Consider the following 19,296-nt stretch of genomic DNA (forward strand, 5'->3'; position numbering starts at 1 on the left):
ATGCAGCGCTGGAAGAAAAGCGTTCAGCGTGCTCCACTTCAGTTTTCAGTTCATTCAATCAATTCATTCAACCTGTAATACTTGGCAAACACCTGCGGGACGAGTGACAGTTTTATTAACAATAAAAACAATAAAACATCAAATAAGTGAAACAAAGCACAAGAAAGGGGGAAGAGAAAAGAAGAGAAATGGGTTGATCCAGGTGAGACAGACCTGCAGGTGAAGCAGCTCTAAGAGGATCTGCTAAGAGGATCTGTCTGCACGTGCACACACACACACACACACACACACACACACACACACACACACACAGGGGGATTTGCCGCAGCAGATCTGGATGTGTGCGGATGGAGGAGCGGTCAGATCGGCTGCAGGATGGAACGCAGCCGGCAGGAAAACAGCAGGAAGATCTGAACACATGAAGAGCTTCTGCAGCTGAAGAGGTTTGGTGTGTGTGTGTGTGTGTGTGTGTGTGTGTGTGTGTGTGTGTGTGAGTGTGTGTGTGTGTGTGTCTGAATTAGAGCGAGCTAGAAAGCACAGCAAACAGAAAGTGTGTTTATGTGAGTGTGTATGCTTTAGTGTATGTGTGTGTGTGTTGTGTGTGTATTTTAGTGTATCTGTGCTCATTGTGAGGGTCTGTGTGTGTGTGTGTGTGTGTGTCTGAATTAGAGAGAACTAAAGAGCAGAGAAAAGATTGTCTACGTGAGTGTGTATAGGTTATTGTGTGTGTGTGTGTGTGCATTGTGTATGTGTGTGTTTGCGTGTGAATTAGAGCATGCATGTTTTGTGTGTGTATTTTAGTGTGCTCGTTGCCAATGTGTGTGTGTGTGTGTGTGTGTGTGTGTACCTGTGAGTGTGTGTTTGTTTTAGTGTGTGTGTGTGTGTGTGTATTGGAGAGAAAGCTAGAGAGAGAGCCAGAGACAAAAAGTGTGTATATGTAAGTGCATGTTTTGTATGTGTGTGTGTCCGTGTATGTTTTACAGTATGTGTGTGTGTGCATGCATGAGAATGCAAGTTGTGTGTGTGTGTGTGTGTGTGTGTGTGTGTGTGTGTGTGGTCTCTGTGTAGGTGTGTGTGTGAGTGTGTGTGTGTGTGTGTGTGTGAATGTGTGTGTGTATGTGTGTTAGAGAGAGCTAGAGAGGAGGCCAGAGAGAGAAAGTGTGTATTGTATATGTGCAAGTGTAAGTCTGTTGTGTGTTTTTGTGGCGTGTGTGTGTGTGTGTGTGTGTGTGTGTGTGTGTGTGTGTCAGGAGTCATGGATGTGGAGGATCCGTCTCCTCTGAGGCGTTTCGTCGTGGCGAAGCGTTCCATCACCGCCGTGTTCGACCAGCTGCTGGACTTCGTGAAGGACGGCTCCGCCTTCGTCGACGGTCAGAGACTCAAACCTCACACTCTGTTTCTGCAAAGGCTCATGGGAAGAGAACTAATGATGTGAACGTTTATGTCTCAGTGTTTTCTCGAGGTCAGAGGTCAGAGGTCAGAGCTTACTGTCCAACCCTCCTGCTCTTTTGTTCTCTCCTGCTCTCATTTCTCCTGATTTTCTCCCACATTTTGATCAAATTTCAAAATCTTTCAAAAATTTCCTAAAAACAGTAAACACAAACATTCTCGTCCCTCTACTGACACTGCTGTTTCTGAACGGTCAACAAAATACATAAGACCAAAAACTGTCGTCTAAAACCTCCTCGGTCTCTATGGTTACGTTATTAATTCAGTTGGTTGGAGCCAAACGTGCTTACACCGTGAAACAGAAAGGAAGAGTTTGAAGAAAAATAAATCTGCCTGCAAGTTTCAGTCGCTGTTCAAAATTGTTCAAAATTTATTTATTAGGATGAACTGTGAAAGATGAATCCATCTTTCTTATTATTAATTTAAAGTTTTAAAGGAAAGTCTTCTGCCTGTCTTCTGCAGGGTTTGTCGAATTGCTTTCTGTTTGGAGCCTGAGGGTCGAAAAATAACTTTTTACAAGAAATTAAAACATGTAGATGCATTTCTCTGTACTATATTTTCATTATTATTATACATAAAAAGTCACCAGAGTGCAGGAATGAGGTTTCTGAATCTTAAAACTTGATGGGGGCAGACCCCAGAAAAAAGAAAAAGAAAATTCTGCACAATGACACATATGGAATCGTAAAGAAACCCCTCGAATATTTGTTTTCAAATGGCAATTATTGTTGATTTTTCTTTTCTTTTCTTTTTTTCTTCTCTCATCCATTTTCCTTATTTACATTTTAGATATAATGAAATTTAAATATGTGGTCCTTTTTTCCCCTTACTCTTTCTTTTGTACTGTATGTAAAGTATGTTAGAAAAACAAAAACAAGGTGCCGATAGACAGATGGATCCTGTAGATTTGACACATGAAGGATCAGGTCCAGCAGGACTTGTTGGACTGACCCGTCCCTCCTGTCCTGTCCTGTCCTCAGAGACCTGGCGGAGCGACGACCTGGGCCAGGTGGCTGTGGAGGAGCAGAGTCTGGAGATGCAGACCTGCGCCACCAAACTGGCAACCATCAGGGAGGTGCTGGTCCGCAGGCACATGAAGGTCGCCTTCTTCGGCAGGTGAGAATAAAAACATGTTCTCAGTTTTAGGTTATTATAGTTATTGGTGATTATGTATTATTGTATAGGTCATGTTTTCACACCAAATAATTTGTCATCTCAATATGCTTTATACTCTCTGCCCTTCTTATCTCGAGATGATGAGAAAATGATGTTGTTATCCTAAGAAAATGACATCATTTTCTCATTATCTCTATGAATGGAATAATAAAAAATATTTAAAATTCAAGTCATCAAAGTACAAGTCAAGTCTCAAGTCTTCTCTTCATGCATCAAGTCAAGACTCAACCTATTAAACCTATTAAACACCTGACTGTGTGTGTGTGTGTGTGTGTGTGTGTGTGTGTGTGCATGTGTGTGTGTGTGTGTGTGTGTGTGTGTCAGGACGAGTAACGGGAAGAGCACGGTGATCAACGCCATGCTGCGGGACCGCGTGCTGCCCAGCGGCATCGGACACACCACCAACTGCTTCCTGCGGGTGGAGGGAACCGACGGAGACGAGGCCTTCCTCACCGCCGAGGCGTCCGGAGAGAGGAGCGGCGTGCAGGTAGGCATCATGGGAAATGGCACGGGGAGCGGCGTGCAGGTAGGCATCATGGGAAATGGCACGGGGAGCGGCGTGCAGGGAGGCATCATGGGAAATGGCACGGGGAGCGGCGTGCAGGGAGGCATCATGGGAAATCGCACGGGGAGGAAGGAAGATGTTTCTGTCTCACAGCACAAAATGGCTGTTGATCAATACCAATGACTCAGCGATTACTTGGCCTTCCTCTTCTTCCCCCTCTTCCTCCTCATCTTCTTTCTCTCCTCCTCCTCTTCTTCTGTTCTCCTCTTTCTCTCCTCCTCCTCTTCTTCCTCTCCTCTTCTTCTCTCCTCCTCCTCTTCCTCTCCTTTCTCTCCTCTTCCTCTCCTTCTCTTCTTCTCCTTTCTCTCCCCCTCTTCCTCCTCCTCTTCTTTCTCTCCTCCTCTTCTTCTTCTGTTGTCCTCTTTCTCTCCTCTTTTTCTTCTTCTTCCTCCTCCTCTTCTTTCTCTCCTCCTCTTCTTCTCTTCTCCTCTTTCTCTCGTCCTCCTCCTCCTCTTCCTCTCCTCTTCTTCTCTCCTCCTCCTCCTCTTCTTCCTCCTCTTCTTCTTCTCTTCTTCTTCCTCCTCCTCTTCTTTCTCTCCTCCTCTTCTTCTCCTCTTCTTCTCTCCTCCTCCTCCTCCTCTTCTTCCTCCTCTTCTTCTTCTCTTCTTCTCTCCTCCTCCTCTTCCTCTCCTTTCTCTCCTCTTCCTCTCCTTCTCTTCTTCTTCTTTCTCTCCCCTTCTTCTCTCCTCCTCTTCATCTCCTTTCTCTCCTCTTCCTCTCCTTCTCTTCTTCTTCTTTCTCTCCCCCTCTTCGTCCTCCTCTTCTTTCTCTCCTCCTCCTCTCCTTCTCTTCTTCTTCTTTCTCTCCCCCTCTTCCTCCTCCTCTTCTTTCTCTCCTCCTCTTCTTCTCTTCTCCTCTTTCTCTCGTCCTCCTCCTCTTCCTCTCCTCTTCTTCTCTCCTCCTCCTCCTCCTCTTCTTCCTCCTCTTCTTCCTCTCCTCTTCTTCTCTCCTCCTCCTCTTCCTCTCCTTTCTCTCCTCTTCCTCTCCTTCTCTTCTTCTCCTTTCTCTCCCCCTCTTCTTCCTCCTCTTCTTTCTCTCCTCCTCCTCTTCTTCTGTTCTCCTCTTCCTCTCCTTCTCTTCTTCTTTCTCCCCCCTTCCTCCTCCTCTTCTTTCTCTCCTCTTCTTCTGTTGTCCTCTTTCTCTCCTCTTTTTCTTCCTCTTCCTCCTCCTCTTCTTTCTCTCCTCCTCTTCTTCTCTTCTCCTCTTTCTCTCGTCCTCCTCCTCCTCCTCTTCCTCTCCTCTTCTTCTCTCCTCCTCCTCTTCTTCCTCCTCTTCTTCCTCTCCTTTCTCTCCTCCTCTTCCTCCTCCTCCTCCTCCTCCTCTTTCTCTCATCCTCGTCCTCGTCCTTCTCCTCCTCCTCTTCGTCTCCTCTTCTTCTCTCCTCCTCCTCTTCTTCTCTCCTCCTCCTCTTCTTCCTCCTCCTCTTCTTCCTCCTCCTCTTCCTCCTCTTCTTCTCTCCTCCTCCTCTTCCTCTCCTCCTCTTCCTCTTCCTCCCCCCCCCCCCCCCCCCCCCCCGCAGACAGTGAACCAGCTGGCTCATGCTCTCCACATGGATCCCACTCTGGACTCTGGCAGTCTGGTGAAAGTTTTCTGGCCCAAAAGCCGCTGCGCTCTGCTGAGAGACGACCTGGTTCTGATGGACAGGTGAACTCCTCCTCTTTACCCTTTATTTATCCTGCATGGAAGAGGATTAGAAAAAATGATTCAAAAATGTATAACAACCATATACAGTCAGAATAAAGTCAGAATTCTGAGAATAAAGTCCAATAGACAGAAATGTAAAGTGAACTGAATATGGAATAACGACAAAACAGTAGAGAGCAGCATCGTGATAAACATAAATATTTCAGACCGACAACATACAACAATGTAAAGAAGCAAACATACAAGCAAAAACCCATAAAAGAGCAAAGTCTAAATTCACCACAGCAGCTCAGCAACAGCAGGCCTCGGTTCAATAAACGATAAATAAAGATGATAAGATGATAAGATGAAGTGTTTCTGCAGCCCTGGCACCGATGTGACTCTGGAGCTGGACAGCTGGATCGATAAGTTCTGTCTGGACGCCGACGTCTTCGTCCTGGTGGGGAACGCCGAGTCCACGCTCATGAACACGGTGAGGAGCGCTCCACACACACACCGGCTTTATCAGACAGACTTTAAACTGGTAAACTGGTAACCTTAAACCTGTAGCTATTTCAGCTAGCTCTCTGTTTCTAGCTGCTTGTTGAATATTTCATTTATATCCATGATGGAGTTAGCTGTGGTTGCTGGGAGATTTGTGATGCAACTGCAAAACCTCTGTTACATTATCATTTGACAACAAAAGCAGATCTTCTTGATGCCTGGGCTGCATTTGATATTTCTCTGTTCTCTGTCTGCAGGAGAAGCTTTTCTTCCACAAAGTCAGCGAGCGGATTTCCAAACCGAACATCTTCATCCTCCACAACAGATGGGACGCGTCAGTGACCGAGCCTGAGTACATAGAGGAGGTAAGGTGTCCGGCACTTCTACTCTATACTCTCCATACAGTTCAGTTATCACTGATGCTGCCAGTCAGGACTGCAGATTCACTCCCAAATCTTTCATTGTGAAAGTAATTAAAAATGAGAAAACCGCCCTCTGAAACAAGGGAAACTTACTTGTACAAACTGATGGACTGCACAAAATCCAAACAAATGATGGTACTTTTCAAAGGATTTCTAGTAGATTCAGATTCAGATTCAGAAGAATTTATTTCCCTGTCTTTGGTTTATATAAGACTTTATATAAGAAACAAAAGCTTCTCAACCTTTTTCCAGTCGTGTCCATTCTGAACATTTTCACAAAAGAAGTCATTGCCATTTCGATTTATAGAAAAGCTTCTTTGCATTCAAGTTTGCCAGCTGCCAGCTCTGAAAAACTGGTTCTCTGGATTAAAAGCTGCACCATATAGCAGATGCTGAGTTATTTCCCATGATGCTCTGAGCAGGTGAGGAAGCAGCACCTGGAGCGCTGTGTGAGCTTCCTGGCGGAGGAGCTGAAGGTGGTGAGTCTGGACGAGGCGCCGGGGAGGATCTTCTTCGTCTCCGCCAAGGAGGTGCTGAGCTCCAGGATGCACCGAGCGCAGGGCATGCCTGAGACAGGTGAGACAGGTGAGACAGACAGGTGAGATGGGTGAGACAGACAGGTGAGACAGACAGGTGAGACTGGTGAGGCAGACAGGTGAGACAGACAGGTGAGACAGGTGAGACAGACAGGTGAGACGGGTGAGACAGACAGGTGAGACTGGTGAGACAGACAGGTGAGACAGACAGGTGAGACAGACAGGTGAGACAGACAGGTGAGACGTGTGGGACAGGTGGGACAGGTGAGACAGATGAGACATGGGAAATGGGTGAGAGGAATGAGACAGGTGAGGTGGGTGAAACAGGGGAGACAGGTTGGACAGGTGAGACAGGTGGGACAGGTGAGACAGCGGAGACAGGTGGGACAGGTGAGACAGGGGAAACAGGTGAGACAGGTGGGACAGGGGGGACAGGTGAGACAAGGGAAACAGTTGAGACAGGTGGGACAGGGGAGACAGGTGAGACAGGTGGGACAGGGGAAACAGGTGAGACAGGTGGGACAGGGGAGACAGGTGAGACAGGTGGGACAGGGGAGACAGGTGAGACAAGGGAAACAGGTGAGACAGGTGTGAAGGGGAAACAGGTGAGACAGGTGGGACAGGTGGGACAGGTGAGACAGGTGAGACATGGGAAATGGGTGAGAGGAATGAGACGGGTGAGGCGGGTGAAACAGGGGAGACAGGTGGGACAGGTGAGACAGGGGAGACAGGTGAGACAGGTGAGACAGGTGGGACAGGGGAAATAGGTGAGACAGGTGGGACCAGTGGGACAGGTGAGACAGGTGGGACAGGGGAGACAGGTGAGACAAGGGAAACAGGTGAGACAGGTGAGACAGGGGAAATAGGTGAGACAGGTGGGACAGGGGAAATAGGTGAGACAGGTGAGACAGGGGAAACAGGTGAGACAGGTGGGACAGGGGAGACAGGTGAGACAAAGGGAAACAGGTGAGACAGGTGTGAAGGGGAAACAGGGGAGACGGGTAAGACAGGTCAGACAGGTGAGACAGACAGATGAGACAAACCCCATTTGGTCAGCAGCAAGAGGCAACAGAGCTCATTGACAGCTGACTCTGGAGCCGATATTGTCTGTGGGTCCAAAACCAAACCATCAGCTCTGTCTCGCCTCAACTCACCTTGATCGCAACCGCCGACACGCAGCTGCTGTCTTTACTGAACCTGAGAATCTGTCTTTACTGAACCTGAGAGTCCGTCTTTACTGAACCTGAGAGTCCGTCTTTACTGAACCTGAGAGTCCGTCTTTACTGAACCTGAGAGTCCGTCTTTACTGAACCTGAGAGTCCGTCTTTACTGACCCTGAGAGTCCGTCTTTACTGAACCTGAGAGTCCGTCTTTACTGAACCTGAGAGTCCGTCTTTACTGACCCTGAGAGTCCGTCTTTACTGACCCTGAGAGTCCGTCTTTACTGAACCTGAGAGTCCGTCTTTACTGACCCTGAGAGTCCGTCTTTACTGACCCTGAGAGTCCGTCTTTACTGAACCTGAGAGTCCGTCTTTACTGAACCTGAGAGTCCGACAGAGTTTGGTTGTGTTGCTCCTGCAGGTGGCGCTCTGGCAGAAGGTTTCCATGAGAGACTGAGGGAGTTCCAGAGCTTCGAGAGAACGTTCGAGGTACGAAACAACAAGGCTCAGCACGCCGCAAACCTGCTTCGTTTGTATTGTATTTATAATGAGCGCTGAGGGTTTTTCATTTTGGACATGACACCAGGAAAGAAAACAAATTTAAACAGAGGTTGCAACTGTCCACTTCACTTGCAATTAAAATAGGTGTCATTGGAAACAACAGATAACTTGATGAAGGTCTTTGTACCGAAACATGGTTCCCAATAAAACCTATTTTAATTGTAAATTAAGTGGACAGCATGCAGGAGCTTCTTTCTTTCAACTGCCGACTTCCAGTCTTCTCCTACGCACCTGTTTTGGGAATATTCAGGTGTGCAAAAGTTCTATAATATCTATTAAACAGAGGTTGCAAAAAAGAATTAATCTCAGCAAACATTTAGACGTTGAACAGATGTAGATGTGGTCTGCACCAACGTTAAAAACCAGTGTAGATACAGCAACAAAATTAAAGTTGAGATGTCTGTGGTCGTCCAGAGTCAGTTCCTACTCTAAAATGACCTTTGACCCTGCAGGAGTTCATCTCCCAGTCTGCGATCAAAACGAAGTTTGAGCAGCACACTGTCAGAGCCTGGCAGATCACTGAGGCCATCAAGGCCGTCATGGACTCCATCAACATCGCCTCCGCCGACAGAAAGTAAGGAAATTAACTTCTCAGCCAAATACTTCTCTGTATGTCCAAAAATACTTAAAAGTGCTATGAGTAACATTTTAACATTAACATTACCACATTACTTTTGAAACATTACTGTAACTCCCATAAACAAACAAGACCATCAGAAGAAGATCAGTAGCCTCTACCCTACATTAGGGAGGGGAAGGGATGGACAGAAGGCCCAGGGGATTATGGGAAATGTAGTCTTAATGTGGAGAAACACTAGCACTAACAATACCACTGGTGTGAGAGGAACCACTTAAGGAACCACTAAATTCACCCTTTTTCCTTGAAGAAGTTCCACCCCAGCAGAGGTTTCCAGTCTTGTTGGAGTGATTTATTCCCAGACAGTAGTTTCTCTAGAGAGATAGGTGGCTCTGCCTGCCTCTAATGACCTTTGACCCCTTGTAGGATCTACTGCCTGGAGGAGAGAGAGGAGCAGAGAGACCGGCTGGACTTTGTGCGTGGGCAGATTAACCGTCTGAGCGACAGCCTCAGAGAGCGGATCAAGACTCTGACAGATGACGTGGCTGCCAAGGTACACAGCTGCTGCTGCCGAGGCTTCACAGCTGAGGCTGCAGGTGAGACGGGAGGTGGACGCCTCCTGCAGGTGAGACGGGAGGTGGACGCCTCCTGCAGGTGAGACAGGTGAGGCGGGAGGTAGACGCCTCCTGCAGGTGAGACGGGAGGTGGACGCCTCCTGCAGGTGAGACAGGTGAGGCGGGAGGTAGACGCCTCCTGCAGGTGAGACGGGAGGTGGACGCCTCCTGCAGGTGAGACGGGAGGTAGACGCCTCCTGCAGGTGAGACAGGTGAGACGGGAGGTAGACGCCTCCTGCAGGTGAGACGGGAGGTAGACGCCTCCTGCAGGTGAGACGGGAGGTAGACGCCTCCTGCAGGTGAGACAGGTGAGACGGGAGGTAGACTCCTCCTGCAGGTGAGACGGGAGGTAGACGCCTCCTGCAGGTGAGACGGGAGGTAGACGCCTCCTGCAGGTGAGACAGGTGAGACGGGAGGTAGACTCCTCCTGCAGGTGAGACGGGAGGTAGACGCCTCCTGCAGGTGAGACGGGAGGTAGACTCCTCCTGCAGGTGAGACAGGTGAGACGGGAGGTGGACGCCTCCTGCAGGTGAGACAGGTGAGACGGGAGGTAGACGCCTCCTGCAGGTGAGACAGGTGAGGCAGGAGGTAGACGCCTCCTGCAGGTGAGACAGGAGGTAGACGCCTCCTGCAGGTGAGACGGGAGGTAGACGCCTCCTGCAGGTGAGACGGGAGGTAGACTCCTCCTGCAGGTGAGACAGGTGAGACGGGAGGTGGACGCCTCCTGCAGGTGAGACAGGTGAGACGGGAGGTAGACGCCTCCTGCAGGTGAGACAGGTGAGGCAGGAGGTAGACGCCTCCTGCAGGTGAGACGGGAGGTAGACTCCTCCTGCAGGTGAGACAGGTGAGGCGGGAGGTAGACGCCTCCTGCAGGTGAGACAGGTGAGGCAGGAGGTAGACGCCTCCTGCAGGTGAGACGGGAGGTAGACGCCTCCTGCAGGTGAGACAGGTGAGACGGGAGGTAGACGCCTCCTGCAGGTGAGACAGGTGAGACGGGAGGTAGACGCCTCCTGCAGGTGAGACAGGTGAGACGGGAGGTAGACGCCTCCTGCAGGTGAGACAGGTGAGGCGGGAGGTAGACGCCTCCTGCAGGTGAGACAGGTGAGACGGGAGGTAGACGCCTCCTGCAGGTGAGACAGGTGAGGCAGGAGGTAGACGCCTCCTGCAGGTGAGACGGGAGGTGGACGCCTCCTGCAGGTGAGACAGGTGAGACGGGAGGTAGAGCTTAGCTGTGTGAGAGCCAGGCTTCATCTGGTTTACTTTGGGCTTTCACAGGAGGAAAAAAGTAGCACAACCAAAAATAAAAGTAGTATGGCATAGTGCTCACGTTTCACTTGAAAAGAAGGTATTTGGTGTATAATAGAATTAATATGAATCACTGAGAGCAGGTGTTTCAGTACAGTTTACCTGTTTTACATTATAGAGAGCCCCTGGGCCAAAGACAGGTATTTCATTCCTTTGTATCGCTACACTAGAGGACACTGACATCAGATGCCTGAGGCTGATGACGGGTGTTTGGGTCGTGAATACAATCTTGATGAAATTGTAACAAAAGAGTAGCTAGGCTACACAAGACGATCCGGCTGTTATTAAGATAATTCATCTAAAAAGGCTTTCTCAAATGCACTTGTATACTATCGGCCAGTATTCAGTTTTCCAAAGGTGATATGGCTGTAAAATCATGGGAAATCACTGTGAGAAAGGTATAATGCTAACAATGTAAAAGTAGCAAGCTAAGCTAACATGTAAACATCGAGGCCTCTAACTACCTCAGCTACACTGTGCATGATCATTGACCTCTCAGTTAAAGTTGAAGTCCTAAAATATAAAGGAATAAATCACAAAATATGGAATTAACTGTATGTAACTCTGGAAATGTGTTAATTTTCTGATTCACCCACTGATATATTGACATTTCACAGTGATGTTTAAGTCTAACGACAGTATAATGGTACTCTTTCAGGTCTCCACGGCCCTGTCAGACCAGATCCGAAGTCTACCTGTGTTGGTGGAGGAGTTCAGGGCGGACTTCAACCCGACGCAGGAAACACTGGACCTCTACAAAGCAGTAAGTCCGGTCAGAGCCAATCAAACAGTGTGGGCGGAGCTTGGATCTTTGTCTGTTCAGCCATGATGGCTAACTCATGCTAACTACCCAGTTCTTCTTCTACTAGAGCTACCAGACAGCAGCTGTTGAGAGCAGACAGTGGAGAAGCTTTATGAACTGGATGTAGGTTGGATCACTGTTGAGTCAGAGAGAGAGAGAGGAGCAGGACAGTTATCTAGAGGAAAATGTTGTGAATTCTGACTTTAAGCTTGTCTGGTCAGTCTGTTGATACCAACTGAGAAAATAAAACACACACCATGCCCAGTTCTGTCATCGCTGCAGTGAAGCCAGTCAGTCAAACTGCTAAACCCTCTGTGACTCTGTAAACCTTGTTGTACCTGGATCTACCTGACTTGACTTTCAATCTTATAACACACACACACATGCACGCACGCACACACACACACACACACACACATACACAATGTTTGTGCATGTACTGTAAACTGGATTGTAAGTAAAGCAGCTTAATGCGCCGTTAGTTCCTCTGAGGCAATATTGAGGTCAAGTGCCACGTGTGTGCTTGAGTGTTTGTGTGTGTATGTGTGTGTGTGTGTGTGCGCGCAGGTATGACTTAAGTCACTTTCAGGGACACACACCAGACTTAAGACCAGTTGATTGGGGACGGCTTGTGCAATTGGGGACAAAAGCCGTGTCCCCAATTGGTAAAAAGCAGATTGTTGGGTCAATGGTTAAGGTTAGGGTTAGGGTAAGTCTCCAGGAAATGAATGTAAGTCTATGTAAATACCCCAAAAGTGACTTAAGTAAGACTGCGTGTGTGTGTGTGTGTGTGTGTGTGTGTGTGTGTGTGTGTGTGGACCTCTGGACCAGCAGTGGGCTTACTGCTGTGTTTTCCCTGCAGAAGCTGCTGCTCCATGTGGAGGAGCGGCTGATTGGCTGTCTGGCTCATCGCTGCTCCTCCAGCATCCTGAGAGACATCCAGGACAACCAGAACCACATGACAGGTAGGCTACACTGCAGGTACATTTAATTAAATTCAATTAAATACAATTTTAGTTTTGTTTAATTTAATTTAGTTTTGTTTAATTTAATTTAATTTTTACTTTACTTAACTTTTTTCAATTTTTTTTATTTTTGTTTTATTTTATTTTAAAATTGTATTTTATTTATATTTTATTTTTCTTTAAATTTTGTTTTATTTTATTTTTTTATATTTTTTTTTCTTTTTTTTTGTATCTGTGTATCTAGCTATCCAGATATATTATTTTTTAATTCATTTTATTTTACTGCTTTAGTCCCATTGAAATTAGAAATCTTTTTTCCGAGGCAGACCTGGGCGAGAAAGAAAACCGCATCATGATAAACATAACAGTTCCAAACAACATCCAAAAGAAAGCAAAGAAGCAAAAATACAATCAAAACCATGTAAACAGGGAGTGGGCAGTGTCTGTGAAGGGTTTCATTCTGAAGTGAAAAAAAACAAAACACAAATGATTCCATCCAAGATAACTATTTTACAAGCTGAGGTCTTTAGATAAACTCCTAACATACTGTGCTTTGCCTTCATGCCAGCAATCAGCAATCATTTTGTAAGAGATACCATTTTTCTTTTCAAATGGTTGATATTGTCATTTTGGAATTAAATTCTTCATTTTGGAATTCGTCAGCCAGTGTGAGTCAGAAAAGTTAGCCAAACAAGTGAGATGTTGTATTTTTCAGGGATTGTTTTTGTTTTTGTCCCAGAGAGTGTTCGTCCTCTGCTGTCTCTGGCCGTCCAGGAGCAGTTCGGTCTTCCCAGCACCAAGTTCGAGCTGACCTACGACCTGAACCTGGCCGCGCTGTGCGCAGACTTCCAGGAGGACATCGAGTTCCAGTTCTCTCTGGGCTGGACGGCCCTCGTCACGCGCTTCATCGGCCCCGCCAACGCCAAGCGAGCGCTGACGAGCGGCGACCCAAGGATTCAGGTGGGGTCAGCAGGGAGGAAAGTCAACGTTACATCCGGTACAGACTTTCCTCTCCTACTCTATACAGCATGAGTTACAAAATATAAGTTCCTAATATGTCACAAGATTTCGGAAAAAGAAGAGGATTTGAGGGCAATTCAGCCACAAATACAGAGTTTTGATGTCTTGAAGATCGTAGAGATCGAGCAGAACTTAATTTCCCATCATGAACTCCATATCTTCCTCTCCTTGATGTCCAGTGTAAATCTGTAAAATAAGTAATTGTTTTTTGCATTAAAATGGCCACAATCAGGTACGAAACACACCATGTCTATAGTAATTCTCCCACCAAACTATCTAATGTTAGCAACCAGAACAATAGATTAAATTTTGGTCTGTCCCTTTATGTATCAACAGAGAACTTCCTGGATGTGTCATTTATAATATCACATGATTTATGGGTATCGAAGTCCTCAACATTCAGTCAGTTATTTCTCGCTGCCAGTTGGGGCCGCCAACGTGCCAAGTGCAGCTTTAAATGTTGAACATTTTTCACTTGATTCCTAAAAACTTGTCCTAAACATGTTGGCTGTGATGTCGGCCATTTTCTCTCTCTCTCTCTCTCTCTCTCTCCCTCTCCCTCTCTCTCTCTCCAGGAAGGGTCCTCCTTCAGGGATGAGATGGTGGTTTCCATAGCGACAGGTCTGGTCTCCCTCACCTCCCGGGCATCCATGACTGTGCTGGTCATCAGTGGAGTGGTACGTGGTACAGCAAAGTGTTTTACAGAGACAATGAAGTAAATCAGAGGTAATAAAATGGGCAGAAAATGAAAATAAAAACCATCAACAGTTAGAACAAAACAGAATAAAAGCAGAACCAAAAACGACATAAGAGCGAAATAAACCGCAATGGGTTGGTGAAATCAAACAATTTCTAAAAAGAAGGATTTGAAATATGGTAACTCGTATTCCACTCTTGGGTTTTTGCGCTCCAGGTTTGGCGCTCGGTGGGCTGGCGGATCATCGCTCTCTCCCTGTCGCTGTACGGTCTGCTCTACCTGTACGAGAAACTCACCTGGACCAACGGCAGCCGCGAGCGAGCGCTGAAGCTGCAGTTTGTGGAGCACACCACCCACCGGCTGAGGGCCATCGTCCCCGTCACCAGCTCCGCCTGCAGCCAGCAGGTCCACAAGTAAGGGAACAACTACTGCAGTGGTTCGGGGGTTCAGGGATCTTTAAGGGGTTCAAGGGCACCTTGAAGGGGTTCCAAGGATCCTTGAGGGTTCCACGGATGCTTGAGGAGGTTCCAGGGGGGTCGGAACAAAATGAGGAATAGTTTAATTTCACTATAATTGAATTCACCAGGAATTATCCCAGCTGGTCCACAGGTAAGTGAGAACTATTGGAGTTGTTCTTAAAGTGGGGTTCAGGGGTCTTTCAGGGGGTTCAGGAGTCTTTCAGGGGGTTCCAGGGATCCTTTAGGGAGTTTCAGAGAGTTCCCACCAAAATGATGAATGGTTTAATTTCATTATGATTTAATTAACCAGAAATTATCCCAGCAGGTCCACAAAGTAAGTGAGCAACTACTGCAGTGGTTCTTAAAGTGGGGTTTGGAGTAGGGCTGGAAATTAATGGGAGCTCAGTGCAAACATACCCATGAAAATTCATAAAATTCATCTGAAATTTAAAATGAGGCAAAAAAAAAAAATGTTTCACCCAGTCAAATTGTTTATTATAACTAAATATTTTTTCTTTGTCAATTAATATTATTTCACTGAACTGTGTTATTCTATTTCCACGTGGGTTAAAACAACAGGCTAAATATTTGTGTCTCTGCCTTTACTCCGCCTGCATTTATTTATCCTTAAGAAGTACTTTCCTGCCCCACCCTGCTTCACATTAATACAGTTCTACACATTCACACTGGGAGCTGACCAGTACCACTGTCTTATACTACTGACCACTGAGCAGCTGCACTGGAGCAACAGGGCTGGAGTGCCTTGCTCATGGGCTCCTCGACGGTATTTGTTGAGAAAATTGTCTCCTCCTTCACTCCACTTGATTTTCACAGCCAGGGGAAGCAGACTTGGTCATACTTTTATAAATAAAGGCAATAATTAAAGGAGAGCACAGGTCATTTACAGATATTTTTTAAATCTATTCAGAAGGTAACAGAACGCCACAGAAGAGACACCGTCACCTGCTGATGCTTGTACATTCATTGAGAACATGCAGCATCACCACTAGGTGGCAGCATCATCACAGTATAAAGCCATAGCCTCTCAATGGGAGAATGAATAGAGTGTAGAATTGCAACAACATTTGTGATCTAACAAAAAAATCTGTCATAGCCTTGTTTTGTTTTTTTACATTTCTGCTTTATTAGACAGTGAACAGTAGTGAAGTCCCAGGCTGGAGTTGATGTTGTTGTAAAAGCCAACTGAGCCATCACAATCTCTACCACTTTCACACGAACAATAAACACTTCTAACACAATGGCAAACAATGGCATACACTTCGGTGTCATTCATTTTCCAGTATTTATAGTTTATGTGAGTGCTGTCAAAGGAAACAGTTGGTCTGATCCTCAATGCTAATTCTCTTCGAAGTCTACTTTGGCATCCAGAGGAAAGAAATCCTCCCAGAGAACAAGCCCACAAGCTGTGCTTCGTGTTAGCTTACTGTGATGAGCAGTTACACAAGATGCTAGGTTTGAAATACCTCATGTGACCTCATGTTTTAACAATAGAGCCAACAGACAGACAGGGAAAACAGTAGAAAGCTTTCAGTGTATGACTTCTAAAGTGATTGGACTCTGCGTCAGGCAGCTACATGAGGTTGAAGAAGTTATCATTTGTCTAGTTATCTCTGAAGTTTTCAAAGCTGACATCCAGAGGAAAGATTAAAAAGTTATCAGACAACACTCTTGTAGTGTGTCGTAGTACAGGCTGTGTTACCTTAATCTGAGGGCGCCTGGTTTAATGGGATCAGCAACTAGTCAGAAGTCAGCAGATTGTATATTCAAGTCCTCTTGAGTAAATGTTTGATTTGAGATCCAGCACGAAGAGGAAAGTGAAATGATCTCAGACAAGCAATGTTAGAGTTTCAATCAGTAGCTCAGAGGAATAAACTGTTCACAATCCCAGTTCTAACCTGAAGTTGTTTTCATTTTTTGAGACCCACTTTCTAGAGACTTTCAGAGAACAAGTGATTCTGCCTTTGACACCAGCCAGAATCTAGAGGAAAGACTGAAAAGCTCCCAGAAAAGAAGCTCAGAAGCAATATGACCCAGTGGCTCAGAGTGCTAGACAGCTGTCTTCACTTTTTGACATACTGGGTTGCAAGTCAATTTTGAACGCCAACAGCCCAAGCAAAGCCTGAGAAGCTCTCAGAAAAAAAAAACCTGCTGACGCAGTATGACCCAGTGGCTCAAAGAGCTGCACAGCTGCTTGAAAGTCTGAAGAGGCTCAGGCCCTCAACTTGGCAGGAACTTTTGAAAGCGAACATCCCAAGTAAAGATTGAAAAGCTCTGAGGAAAACTGTCCTGTGAAACAGAATGACCCATTGTCCATCCAGAGAGCTATAAGGAGGGTTTATGAAAGAGGAAGCCACTGTTTTGCTGTTGCATGATGTGTAAATTATAAACGTAGATAGCCACCATCTGCCTATAGGGGTAAAAATGGCACTCTTGTTTGGAACTTCTTGAGAAGGTTCCAGGAGTTCTTGAGCAGGTTCCAGGAGTTCCTGAGAATGTTCCAGGGATCTTGAGAATGTTCCAGGGGTCTTGAGAATGTCCTAGGGGTCTTGGCAGGTTCCAGGAATTCTTGAGCAGGTTCCAGGAGTTCTTGAGAATGTTCCAGGGGTCTTGAGCAGGTTCCAGGAGTTCTTGAGAATGTTCCAGGGGTCTTGAGAATGTTCCAGGGGTATTGAGAATGTTCCAGGGGTCTTGGCAGGTTCCAGGAGTTCTTGAGAATGTTCCAGGGGTCTTGAGAAGGTTCCAGGAGTTCGTGAGAATGTTCCAGGGGTCTTGAGAAGGTTCCAGGAGTTCTTGAGAATGTTCCAGGGGTCTTGAGAAGGTTCCAGGAGTTCGTGAGAATGTTCCAGGGGTCTTGAGAATGTTCCAGGGGTCTTGGCAGGTTCCAGGAGTTCTTGAGAATGTTCCAGGGGTCTTGAGAAGGTTCCAGGAGTTCGTGAGAATGTTCCAGGGGTCTTGAGAAGGTTCCAGGAGTTCTTGAGAATGTTCCAGGGGTCTTGAGAAGGTTCCAGGAGTTCGTGAGAATGTTCCAGGGGTCTTGAGACGGTTCCAGGGGTCTTGAGAAGGTTCCAGGAGTTCTTCAGAAGGTTCCAGGGGTCTTGAGGGGGTTCCAGGAGTTCTTGAGTACAACCAGAGTCTGCCCGCCACTGTTTGACATCTGTTTTTGAATTTTAGCACTGAAATCTCTCAGCTTTCTTCCTCCCTAATTTCTATTTTAAAAATTAGGCAAGGTAATAGTAGTTCTAGTTTTATTTACACCTTTCAGTTGATTGGACTTTTACTCTTAGCCCGTCTGCTGCTCTGTGGCTTGATAATGATTGAAAACAACTTTAATGCCCCTTTATTCTGTAAGAGGATGAAGAGCTTTAGATCCTGCTGTGAGGGAAAACACACACACACACACACACGCACACACTCCTGCTGTCCGTTCAGAATCAATTCAACTTCTTCCTTGTTTCCCTCTTTCCGTCCCTCCTTCCATCATTCCTCCTTTCTTTCCTTTCTCCCTTCCTTCCTAGTTTTCATCACTTCTGGTATTCATGTCCTCTATTGTAAACCTGTTCATGTTAATAGCACATTCTAAATGAATCAGTCTTGACTGTTATTTAACGTGCGGCTCACTCCCTGTCTGTGTTTCAGGGAGCTGGCAGCAGTCTTCAGCCGTCTGAGTCAGCGGGTCGATCTGAGCGAAGCCGAGCTGGAAGGAAACATCCGGCAGCTGAGCTTCAGGATCCAGAGGCTGGAGAGCATCCAGAGGAGATCCAAGGCCTTCAGGTCAGAGCTTAGACCAGATGGTTGATGGTACTAGTTGTTAAGCCTTAGTTTCTTGGTTTATATGTATTGGAGCACCAGATGGGTGGGGTTTAGTACATCACGATAATTCAGGTTAGTGTCAGGTGAGCTGTAAATCACTGAGAAGTTGATTTGATCACTGAGAGGTTTCAGATGTCCTTGAGTGGGTTCCATGAGTCTTTAAGAGGGTTCCAGGGGTCTTCAAGAGGGTTCCAGGGATCTTTGAGAGGGTTCCAGGGATCTTTGAGAGGGTTCCAGGGGTCTTCAAGAGGGTTCCAGGGATCTTTGAGAGGGTTCCAGGAGTCCTTGAGGGGGTTCCACGAGTCTTTGAGAGGGTTCCAGGGGTCTTTGAGAGGGTCCCAGGGGTCTTTGAGGAGGTTCCAGGGGTCTTCAAGAGGGTTCCAGGAGTCCTTGAGGGGGTTCCACGAGTCTTTGAGAGGGTTCCAGGGGTCTTTGAGGAGGTTCCAGGGGTCTTTGAGGAGGTTCCAGGTCCTTGAGGGGGTTCCATGGGTCTTTGAGGGGGTTCCATGAGTCTTTGAGAGGGTTCCAGAGGTCTTTGAGGGTTCCAGGGGTCTTTGAGGAGGTTCCATGAGTCTTTTAGGGGGTTCCAGGGGTATTTGAGCAGGTTCCAGGGGTCACTGAGGAGATTTCACTAGAATTTAATTCATTAAAAAGGATTCCAGTTAGAGAAAGTATGAGAATGACTGTTGTAATAACACGTTTCCAGGAAAGGTATTGATAATACTATTTGACCAGATAGTGGGAATATTTAACCTGGCATTACCAACCCATTTAATAAATATCAAAATGAATTATTGTTTTATTTTTAACAGGAACAGAGCCACTGAACTGGAATCCCAACTGGAAGCTTTCTCTGCCCAGTACCTGCAGGGAAACTGAGGACTGGAACTGGGAATTCACAGGAGAACTGCTGGACTGGAGGACTGTTGGATCCTCAGGACTTCTACATGTTGTTGTGTATGGGGAGGGAAAGTGACAACCAGCGCCCCCTGCTGGATTCATTCATGGGCAAATCCCCATTCATTTTCACA

General features: G+C 46.6%; 1 protein-coding gene across 1 annotated transcript; it reads left to right on the plus strand.

Moving 5' to 3' along the window:
• Positions 1-1,255: 1,255 nt before the first annotated feature.
• Positions 1,256-19,144, plus strand: mfn1a (mitofusin 1a). The gene is made up of 17 exons (XM_078287894.1): positions 1,256-1,370; positions 2,430-2,565; positions 2,950-3,112; positions 4,710-4,834; positions 5,198-5,306; positions 5,575-5,682; positions 6,162-6,315; positions 7,857-7,924; positions 8,449-8,570; positions 9,000-9,126; positions 11,151-11,255; positions 12,157-12,259; positions 12,999-13,219; positions 13,855-13,956; positions 14,193-14,389; positions 18,092-18,226; positions 19,078-19,144. Exons 1-17 carry the CDS (start codon positions 1,256-1,258, stop codon positions 19,142-19,144), a joined length of 2,157 nt encoding a protein of 718 aa, XP_078144020.1.
• Positions 19,145-19,296: the final 152 nt, after the last annotated feature.

The sequence above is a fragment of the Centroberyx gerrardi genome, chromosome 13 (assembly GCF_048128805.1).
Source record: "Centroberyx gerrardi isolate f3 chromosome 13, fCenGer3.hap1.cur.20231027, whole genome shotgun sequence".
NCBI lineage: Eukaryota > Metazoa > Chordata > Actinopteri > Beryciformes > Berycidae > Centroberyx > Centroberyx gerrardi.

Bases quoted from the DNA above. Each gene is read 5' to 3' on its own strand.
- mfn1a (XM_078287894.1), top strand. From the start codon at position 1,256: ATGGATGTGGAGGATCCGTCTCCTCTGAGGCGTTTCGTCGTGGCGAAG. The intron at 5,683-6,161 runs GTAAGGTGTCCG...TGCTCTGAGCAG, and splicing joins AGCCTGAGTACATAGAGGAG to GTGAGGAAGCAGCACCTGGA. The intron at 14,390-18,091 runs GTAAGGGAACAA...TCTGTGTTTCAG, and splicing joins TGCAGCCAGCAGGTCCACAA to GGAGCTGGCAGCAGTCTTCA.